Here is a 10,947-nt window from a genome sequence, read left to right on the forward strand (position 1 = left end):
CAATCAACTCTAAAAGATGCAATTATTATAAACGTCATATTTTTTGCATTACAAGTTAAAAAAGGAGCGCCTTTCTATGCAACACGAAAAGCAAGAATACACAAAAGTTCGGTTTACCTAGCATAAATATATGATTTCAAATCAAACTGTTCAGGCAGAACGAGCTCAAATGTTTTGTGGGCTATATTTTACTTTTATTTCATTTGACTGGATTATCATCATAATCCAGTAATTATCTCCATGAAAACGAAATTTTTCTGCGCTTCCCCCTTCCCCATACGAATAGATTTTGGCCAGTAAAGGAGGCGCTACTCAACGCAAAGCTGATCAGAAAAATAAAGACCAATAAAAAAATAACTAAGAAACCGAAATAGCTTAGACCATTATTCTTGTGCATGGAATATGGCAGCAATATTGTTTGGTATCAACGTATCTTGATGGTTCGGCCTGCAAACGTAATTACGTACAATATATTTGGCCAATGAGCGCGCTTCGATTTTCTGAGGCTCAGGAACATGCAGTGTGCGCGGTACACGACAGGAGAGCTCCACATTTTGCGCTGTAGGATCCAGGCGATAAGAGGAAACAAAAGCTTGAACAAGACGTGAAGAGGAGACACTATTCTATACACTAAAGTATGAAATGCTAATGGACCAGTTTGCATCTTTAAACGTTACGTTGCTTTCTTGATAATCGTACGCGCTAATGCCATACGCTGCCATTGGTTTCGTATAGAGTGGGATCTGCGCTTGGACCTCTAAGAAACTTTTTCTTTTTTTCCTATAAATATATATTTTGCTTTGTAAAAATATTAATTATTTATTTATCCTTGGCTATTCGTGCCAGTCTGGATTGTGGGAAGCGAACACAGGGAGTACAAACACCGTGTGGATTCTTTTATCCATTTAAACGATTTCAAGAACCTTTTTCCACGGGATTTCTCGCAGGTGCCTCTAGCCGGTGGCAAAATGGAAGTGATACTATGACCCACAGTACCACTAATTCCATTTGAATAAAGGCCTATTGCAAGATTTAAACCTTACGTTATTTCGAGGCCCTCTAGAAGCGACCTCTCGCCAGCCGTCAACGCACCGTCGCTGGAAATACAATCATGAACTTTGCTGTCTATTCGTTGCAGTTATTTTTCGCAGCACTCCTCCACGCGTCAGCTGTAAAGGTAGGCTGTCTGGTCAAATGAGGGTGGGGTTAAAAATCAGATCAATTATGGAAGGACAAGGCTATTTGATTTTCATTAATAAGTAAATCGCCCTTCTTGTGAGGTCACATAGCCCGTATATTTTAACCGAAATATAGGCAATACCATACTTGTGTACCCGGGTTTGCTCTGTGTTGTCACAAAATGGCAATAATTTACCTTAATTATTCATTTAAATTGATATAATACAAAGTCACGTCTCATTTTAGCTGTCTGCCTGAAAGTCAAAATTGTCTTCAAAAGCCGTTAAAAGAACACTTCTGTGTGTATCACTATAGACGACAATGTCATTGATTACATTTAGCTGTTTAAAAGGACCTATTTGCATCGATCCCATAAGTAATACACAAAACTATTTCTTACATTATACATTACACGCGATCAGATTCGATTACAAAATCGATTTTAATATGTTAAAAATACAATATGAAAGAAATTTCCTCTGGTGATATTATAAATATTTTAAAGCATTTAAATACTCCTTTAATCCACCCCTGAACTGCATAGCCAGCAATATTCCCACAGACGTGAAGTCACGTAGGTTACGTCCATTTCATTCATGTAACCCGTTTCAAGAGGAGACGTCGTTCAGTTTGAACTAAAGTTCCTTCACTTAGTCCTTGTTCTGAACCGACCTTCACTTGAACGCGACTTTCGCGTTTAATCATAGATGCCGTCCAATAGCAAAAGTCTAACCTGTGGCGACTTTCTGCTAAAATGGGCTGTAATAAGAAGAGGTTATAAAATTAGAGCCATCTTGGCTATCGGCGTGCACGTTGCTATGCTTCTGTTACTAGCTAATTTGAATAACGTGGCGTGACACGATAGGGTGTTGTTGGCATGTCCATCAGCAAAACACTCCGATGTATTTGTATTGGTGTCTTGTATTTAATTCTCCTTTTTGCTAATAGAGTAACCTTATACAAGATAAAATGATAAACTGATTTTGATGTAAAGTACGGCCTATTTCTGCGATATAGTCAGCCGGCATGAATCTCATGCAATGCTTGATCGCTGTTGCGCCAGTCAAGTCTACCACCTGCAGTAACGTGATCATCTTGCGCTGTCGAACGGCACGACGTGCCAACACGACTTATGTGTAGGCGGGAAAAGGATACGAAATACTGATACTTTGTAGCCTAAATCTACAGATAAATATATGTCATATAAACACTCTTACAATTTAAACGTAAATTGTATGCAGTGATAAATAGCTATAAGCCCATGGCGAAATCGTATTTTGGTCCAAAGCAAATATGCTTTTCTAGTTGTTTTGGGTGATCTCGACCTACATTAAGATGAAAATAATATGGATATTGTGGATTGTTTAAGTCTTACTACATTCTAAATAGTCTTAATAAATCTTGCAGCAGAGATAGAACAAGTCTACCTGATGGAGACATTTTAATGTCTACTTCTTTGTCTTGGCAGGCGGCGTATATATCTAAAGAAGGAGGGAAAAGCAAAAATGACGGTAAGTAGCGAACTATATGGACCCCTTAAACATTCAGTATAGAAACTTTGGTATCGAGAAATGCAACTTTTCTTTTTTGGAATACAATAAGTTGAGAGCGCTGCCATCTTGCGAGCATACATGGAATAACATCATTTGGTATCGGACATAGTCCTGAGGCAAAGTCTTTGACCTATTGAATGATTAAACTACACTTTTAAATGTAATATTTAATTCCCTTTAGTTATAGCATGTTGCATTACAGAGGGAAGAGGCTGGTTACCCATTCACTTAGTCATGGATTTTTTTTTTGTCCTTTAATATATTTCTGAGCTCTTTCAAAACAAGTAATATACAGCCTATACAAGTAATGTACAGCCTTGGCAGGAGGTACGGAACAGTGCAATGTTTGTTTATTAGCGATGATACAGCTAGGCTTGTTTATTCGTCAAAGTCTTCCCAAGGTCACATGCACTGGTTGGTAGTAGGCTCAGCAGAGGGTGGGTGGTGCAAATAAAGTCAGTGCAGACCATTACAAACCAGACTCATTAACTTATGTGTTTAAGGGCTTATATGAACACCAGGTTTGTTGTATATAGGACCTTGGTTTTTTGACCCTAAGTTCACTTGATAAGTTCACTTGATAAGTTCTGAATCCTGCTGTGTAGCATATTCCTGGGAACAGCTTAGATTGTTTGTGGTGGTCTCCATTTATAATACGTTTGGTTAATTAAGTATTGTTCATGCTGTGCTTGTAGTTAACGGTGAAGTGACTATCTTAACACTTTACATTCCTGGTGTTTGCTACACCTCTCACAGTGATAGCTCTTGGGGATGTGAAGCTACATTTAATTATGTTCAGCAGTGGGACAGTTCTTACAGAGGGGTGAGATGTTCCTGCCTCTGAAAAATATAATGGAGCAGCACATCTATGACCTGTAGGAGAACAGAATCTGCAATCAGTGAGATTTACGCTGTCACTACTCACTACTGTTAGTTAAAGTCATAATTTGACTGAAACTGCTAGAGTTGCTAATAATGGATGAAAACCATGTGCTTAATGCTAACTAGCATTACAGGACCTATAACTTTTATTCCTTGTTAGCTGCACTGAACAAGGCTATGAGCCACAGCACAAGAGGTTATGGGCTTTGCCATCAGCCCCTGGATCACAATGTGCTGGTGTCACATGCACTAAGGTGAGAAGCTCTGTGGTAGGGCACAGATCCTTCTGGCATGGAGTGCATGAGGAGATAGGGGCACAGGGCATGTGTGCACCTTGCTGAGCTTTTGTGTGTGGTCAGGATTTTTTTTTCCAATTTGGGCAAAATCTAGGCCCTCAGCAGTACAATATGCTTTGTGGAGAACTGCACCACACGTATGTGCAGAATTGTTTCACTGCTAATCTGACTCTCCTAAGGGACTGGGCTCAGAAGAATGCTGCCGCCTGTGTCTTGGTGTTGGACAAACCAGTCAAATAGCACTGCAGAACTGCCATTTGGTAGGGGAGACGAGACAGTGGAAGAGACAGGAGTAGACAAGTGACAGGACAAATGTCAGGCTTGTTACTGAAAGGAGAGTTGGGAGAGGTAAAACGTAATCCCAGACTGGACACAAAACTGTTTTCCAGTAATGAGTATGCTCAGTGGTTGAAAATCAAGTTGGTGGTTGCTAAAAAGATACTCCACGTTCCCTACCTCCTCCGCATTTTTCTCACTGTTTCCCTGTATTTCTCATGGTGCAGTGGTTGCCTTCATGGATGTCTACACTAAGAGCATGTGCAACACCCGGGAGCTCCTGGTGGACATCCTACAGGAGTATCCAGATGATGTAGAATATACGTACATCCCATCCTGCGTGGTGCTGTCTCGCTGCGCAGGCTGCTGCAATGACGAAGCCCTTGAGTGCGTTCCCACGGAGACACGTAACATCACGATGGAGGTGAGTCAGCCTCCCAGCCCTGCATTGCCTACACCTTTTCTATAACAATGTTCCTTACATGTTATTATAATGTTATACAAATAACACATCACATAACATCATCTGGGAGCTTTTAAAGGTCCCTAACAGAAATGCTGAAGGTGCGCACTGGGCAGACAATATCTTTAGGACTGGTAATGATTTTGGCGGTCATTAACACACGTGCTGACTGAACAGACCAGTTAGACTACCAGTTAGAACAGTTACTACCAAGTTTGAAAAAGAGAAGGTGGGGTAGGTATGTGTTCAAAATAAAAAAGAAAATACAGGAATATATCTATAGCCAAAGATTCATGGAATTCGGTTATTTTTAATACATCTGTGAGATAAGGTCACATTTCAGATGTGGACATTTGCACATGACAAAAAAATTCAGAGACTGTAACGTGTGGAATTTGGGGAATTAGAATTGAACCATTTCTGAAGATCTCAGCATGCAGTGACGTCTCATTGTCCGTCTCCCTGCTGCAATGTCCTGCTTGGAGAAAGTGCCGCTTGGTGCCCTGGCATGCCAGCTATGTTGTTTACCCCTACTTGGGGCCTGTTTATGCATGTGTTTATGTGCTCAGAGTCTGTCACTGCCACAGACATGTCTATAAGAAGCAAATAATAACGTAGACCCTCTCTTGCTGCTCCATGCTGGAGGTCTGAGGCTGATTGATCAGTGGGCCAAGGGAGGCAAATGTGGGAGACATGGAAGCTAATAGGTTTTGTATGAACAAAACCACACAGTCTTACCATGAAGTTCTTATCATGTTTCCCTTGTGTGTCCCTATAGGTATTAAGGGTAAAACAGCGTATATCACAACACAAGTTTCCAATGAGCTTCACGGAGCACACAAAATGTGAATGCAGGTGAGTGGCTCTGAGATTATTCATATTACAATTAATCATAGCTGCACTTACCCACCATTAAATAAACTAATTTATTGCCTTCAAACTTTGTTTTAGACAAAAACAAGAAGTCAGAACAAAGAAAGAAAAGTAAGTGAAGTTTGGCTACTCTTTGGGTGTGTGTATGTGAGTGAGTATGTCTGTGTGTATCAAGTATTTTTAATATTGTGGCTTTGTCAGAGGCTTTGTAAAACAAAAAACGAGAATGAGAAGCAGTTATCTGGACATTCCTGCAGCCTAATGCTTAAGCTAACGCTAATGTTAGCATCAGTTCCAAAGGTGCTGTCTTTATACTCTGATGAAATGTGTTGATAAAAATCAGCAGAATCGTTTTTGTGTTTTCTTCTCATGAAATGGCCGCTGGACATATTTATTTATGGTAGCACAATGCTAAACAGCAGGTTTACTGGTTTGAGCTATATAACCTGCAATTTAGCTTCATCAACCCATTATTTGGGCTACTCAGCTTGCTACTCAAACAGTGGACTGACTAATGACGCCTTTACAGGCCCTGAGTTCTGCCTTGATTGGTGCAGGGCCACACTGTGGTCATGCCACGATGCTGTGATGCCACACTGGATTCATTCCACGCTGTCATAATGCCATGCGGTCATGATGTCACTCTGTGGTCATGCCACACTGCCGTGATGCCACACTGCCGTGATGCCACATGGACATGTCACGCTGCTGTGATGCCATGCTGCTAAGATGCTACACTGCCATGATGCCACATTGCGGTCATGCCACGCGGCCGTGATGCTACGTTGCGATCATGCCACACTGCCGCTGCACTGCCGATGCAGTTCCTTTTTCCATGGCATTTTATAATGGCAATGACACAGAAGTCTGTCTGTGTGTGTGAGGGCAGACCACCCACTGGCCCTTTCTCTTTCTGCCTCACACACACTGCAGCTGCTTCGTCTTGACCCTTGGCTACTTCCCCATGCTATTTATAGTCACAGGTGCCGTTATCCCAGTTTTATTTTTAGCTCTGGAAACCAAGGCTGAGCTGGGATCCGGGAGAGTGCCACTGGTTGCCCTCTCACTGCTGTTAGAACAGAGCCATCTGTATATGTCTGAGCCATCTGTATATGTCAGGGAACGTACCTTTTTAATTGGATAAGCTGTGTGTGTGTGTGTGCGTGTGTGTGTGTGTGTTCAGGCTGGTGGGTTAATGTGGCTGAGGAGAGATAGATCAGGTTAGTTGAGAAGGCTAAATCAAATCCATTTAACAGAGGCTTCTTACGACTCCACCTCCCTCATGCTCACAAGCACGTACGCATCGCCCCACCCACCCTCACTCAGTCTCTGATTCATGAGGAGAAGTTCTTATTCCTTTGCTTGTTTTGCTAAAGCCCATCTTATGCCCGCACACACGCCCACACACGCACTCTCACGCGCATGCGCACGCGGAGCTGAAGCCGAGCATGGCCCCGAAATGCTTTTTTTTTTCTTCCTTCAATCCCTCTTTATTTGCTTGCTTGTCCCTGACCTCACTTAGAAGTCCTGTGCACTATTCATCTGTTTTTGCAGAAATCCCCAAGAGGGCAAAGGTCAAAAAAGAAGGCGAGAAAGAGGCGGAGGCACCGGGCACGGGTCCGTCGGTGGTGCCTCCATGCCTCTGCGCCTCGCCTTTGTTTGCCTCATGCTTGCGAGAGTTGTGCCGAGGGAGCATGTCTGTGCTTCATATTCCTGCTCCTCTCTGCCCACAGCCTCCTAGCTCCAGCCTCTGCCTCCGTTCTCTGCTGTGGGGTAGTCTGAGGGTCGAGCCAGAGCAGTGCCACGTGGCGCACCAGAGGGTGAGAGGCCGGGCCCCTGGCCTGCCTGACTGGACATCCTGGCTGACCAGTGACACGGTCACTGATGCGGCCTGTGTGTGTGCGCGACCAGGGCCAGGGTTATGGGGCCATCGCTTGTGGTTTTTGGTCTGGGAAGAGATGATGCACGTTCACACTGGGAAGAAGTGTGTAGTACTGTCGGGTGGTAGCATCACACTGTTGCCACTGCTGCGTGACTCTCCATTTGATCTCTGTTTGCATATGGAATACCTGCTATAAGTAAAATTAATACATCTTTTGTCTCATTCAAAAACATACACTCTATTATCAAAGGAGTACCACAAGAGTTTTATCATTGATGATGCTTAAGAAACCTATTTCAAAGTAGTGTGGGCATATGTGTCCCGGCCGTCGAGTGCACACGTGTGTGTGTGTGTGTGTGTGTGTGTGTGTGTGTGTGTGTGTCTGCAAGCGTAAGCCTGTACTAGAAAAGATCACACTGGTTGTCTCTGCATATGTAGCTATTAATCACCATATTGCACATGAGTGAGCAAGTGCATTAGTGACTAACTACGTGTGTGTGTGTGCGTGTGTGTGCGCCTGCGTGTGTGTGCACATGCACATAGTTGGCTTACTCATCATACACAACATCCGTTCCCTTCTGAACACCCACTGTAGTACACAACACGTATACCTTCGTAGTGATTACCAGACTAAAGGATAACAGCATCACAATAATGAGGATGGTGAAGATGGAGGGCAGTGGTGCTGTGTGATGAAGAGTTTCTCTGAGAGGACAGAGAAAAGTATGAGTGTGTTAGCTGGGAAAGAAGAATGCAGGGTGAATGCAGTGGTGCATGAGTCTCTCCCCCTTGCTGTTTACAACGCTTATTTAAGATCTATAGCTTAGACCTTTCTCTCTCTCTCTCTCTCTCTCTCTCTCTCTCTCTCCCTTTCTCTCTGTGCCTTTTTGCTTCTCTTGCAGCCACTGTGAGCCTTGCTCAGAGAGAAGAAAGCGCTTGTATGTGCAGGATCCTCTCACCTGCAAGTGTTCCTGCAAATTCACACAGTTACAATGCAAGTCCAGACAACTTGAATTAAACGAAAGAACTTGCAGGTTTGTTTATGAACATTTATGATAAAACACTGTGCCTTGGTTCTCAAGCTGCTGTCTCCTTATCAAATCAAGCTGCTTCCTCCCTATCAAAGCTATTGTGTTATTTCACTGCCGAGAAATGTATGTCTTACTTGCATGTAGGATCGAGTGCTTTTCTTCTCACTTCTTTGTATCTTGTGCAACCCTTTGCCTGTGTGAGAATGTATGCATTGCATGCGCTTGTGGATAGTGATGACATCGTTGCTTGATGTCAGAATTTTACTTAGCACACGGCTACATTGTACACTTCAATACCACAGACACATCCTGCATAATTGAACTGCAGCCATGCATATCTAGAGGCTAACTAAGAGGTTGGCCTATACACAATCAAAGATCACTCAGATTTTTGTGTTTTATAGCATATTCTGGCAAAAAGCAAAATGGCTCTCTGTGTGAGGGTGTATATGTGCGTGAGAGAGAGAGAAGTGTGTGTGTTTGCATACATGTGTCATTGCAGGACTTTGAGACGTTAGGGTGTGTTGGAAGGCTATTACTTGTAAATGTCTCTATAATTAAAGCTTACCTAATATAGTATGCTTCATCAGACCCATATGCCTAAAGCTTGCAATTTGAGACTGTACAGTTCAGCTTTAATGATTGATTCTGTAATCAGTAGTTCTCTGTGTGTATTTGTTCATTTATCCAATGACTAATGGCAGATTGTGCTTCTCCCCTAAACTCTTAATTTGGACTGCTGGAGCATTGTGGGTTAACAATCAATGTGAGGAGATGGGAAGAATGGAGACGTGATCTAAATGTGTCCATTCAGCTTGCTTCTATGGCCTTACTGTTCAGTCTTTTAATAACCCTAATAGATCCACTGCGATCTTGCCTAGCTGTGTCATTGGGTCGCATCAGTGATCGATTGTACTGTGTTACTGGTAGTCTGATTCAGGGGAGATCCCACCCTATTTTGTAGTGGTAACGTTCCCACCAGCCTGACCACAGTCAAAAACCCCTGACCTATGAACTTTAAACCCTCACCTTACCTATATTTAGCAAGCTAAAGATGGCATGACAGGATCAGCATGGGTGTGGTCTTCCCCGAGACAGAAAAGTATGATTGGCTCATGTTAAGAACAATACCTGACCAGTGTTTCTTTGCTTTTCATTTTTTCAGATGTGACAAACCAAGGAGATGATAAGGCTGGTCATGGGTGGACAGTGAATGAAGGAATACCTTATGGCACTTTTTTAACCTGTGGACCATACTGCATACACTACACCACAAAGGACTGAGTCAGGCATATTATACCAACATATATTATTTAAAAAGTAATATATAAACACACACACACACCACACCACACCCCCACACACACCCCCACACCCACACCCACACACACACATATATATATATATATTTAAAAAATGTTTTTTTTTATTTTTTTTTTTTTTTTAAAGACAATGTGTAATGCTGCTATGGAAACGCTACATATAAGTGAACGACAATGCCGGAAGGTATGAGAGAGGATATGTTTTAGTGCCAGTGCGTTTGGACCTGTGGATGGATGGGACACAGGGAGACTTTGCGACACCATGCATTGCTGTAAATCCTTCTGAATGAGGTGGCTATGGATGCATTTTTCAAAGATGAACACTGGTCCAGATCCTCAGAGACAGGCACTATAGTGACTCGGACTCTATATAAACCAAGGAAGACCAGATTGGATAAACTGAAATCTGAGACGTGTTCTGATTGGACAAAATGGGTGTGAAGTGTAGAATCAGAATGTAACTGGGCTTCTGTAAGACCATCCCTCCCCCCTGTGAGGGGTGAACTCAATGTAGATATATATGGAGATGAAAGTCACAAAAGCAACACAATGTCAGCTTTTTTAAAGGAACCATTGAACCCATCGTAGAAGTAATGGACCATAATTCCTTCTTATTTAATGTAAGTCTCCAAAGAGACAAATGCCAACAACCTTAGGAACAGTTCATTACACCATGACATTCTGTATATACATGTCTAATATCCCTTTTTGTAGTACTACATCTAATTTATAATGTTAGAATGTGTTCAGTATTCTGTGTATTTAATTTGATCTATTTATATTGCAGTGTTATGTTTGTCATTTCATTTTTTCATTTCCTATCAGCGATGACAAAAATCTCATTAAAACTGTAGATGATTTTTTTTTTCCTTAAAAAAGAAAGATATCATTTCTTCAACATTCCTAAATACTCCTTTATTTTTGTGGTGGGGGAGGGGCGTTGCTGAATATATTTGTTCACTCAATAGACATGCTGCCAAATATGTGTGTGAGAAGTAAGGAGACAATGTTTGTGGTCCATGTTTGCCACTCATTCTGCTCCTGCATGACTTTTGAGGACACTTAGCCAGACACCGTAAACAGATTTCAACAAGGATGACTTGTTCCTCACAGATTAAAAGACACCACATTCTCTTTGTACTACAGTAACAGAAATCTTATTTACATTATATTTTTAATATATTTATTGG

General features: G+C 42.1%; 1 protein-coding gene across 3 annotated transcripts; it reads left to right on the forward strand.

Moving 5' to 3' along the window:
• The first annotated feature begins 516 nt into the window (after window positions 1-516).
• vegfaa (vascular endothelial growth factor Aa) lies at window positions 517-9,759 on the forward strand. Of its 3 annotated transcripts, XM_027012550.2 has the most exons (7): window positions 517-1,177; window positions 2,648-2,690; window positions 4,414-4,610; window positions 5,428-5,504; window positions 5,601-5,633; window positions 8,307-8,438; window positions 9,601-9,759. In XM_027012550.2, the coding sequence occupies exons 1-7, from the start codon at window positions 1,112-1,114 to the stop codon at window positions 9,620-9,622; spliced, it is 570 nt and encodes a 189-aa protein (XP_026868351.2). In that variant the 5' UTR covers window positions 517-1,111; the 3' UTR covers window positions 9,623-9,759. The 3 variants fall into 3 exon arrangements, with proteins under 3 accessions (XP_026868351.2, XP_026868353.2, XP_026868352.2); XM_027012552.2 differs by lacking the exon at window positions 8,307-8,438; XM_027012551.2 differs by lacking the exons at window positions 8,307-8,438; window positions 9,601-9,759 and adding an exon at window positions 7,256-8,293.
• The last annotated feature ends 1,188 nt before the right edge of the window (window positions 9,760-10,947 follow it).

Source organism: Electrophorus electricus, chromosome 7 (assembly GCF_013358815.1).
Source record: "Electrophorus electricus isolate fEleEle1 chromosome 7, fEleEle1.pri, whole genome shotgun sequence".
Classification (NCBI taxonomy): Eukaryota; Metazoa; Chordata; class Actinopteri; order Gymnotiformes; family Gymnotidae; genus Electrophorus; species Electrophorus electricus.

What these genes read in the sequence shown, in the direction of transcription:
- vegfaa (XM_027012550.2), top strand. Translation starts at nt 1,112, where the DNA reads ATGAACTTTGCTGTCTATTCGTTGCAGTTATTTTTCGCAGCACTCCTC. An exon ending in TCCACGCGTCAGCTGTAAAG is followed by an intron (nt 1,178 to 2,647) that starts GTAGGCTGTCTG and finishes TTGTCTTGGCAG; the next exon opens with GCGGCGTATATATCTAAAGA. An exon ending in AGGGAAAAGCAAAAATGACG is followed by an intron (nt 2,691 to 4,413) that starts GTAAGTAGCGAA and finishes CTCATGGTGCAG; the next exon opens with TGGTTGCCTTCATGGATGTC.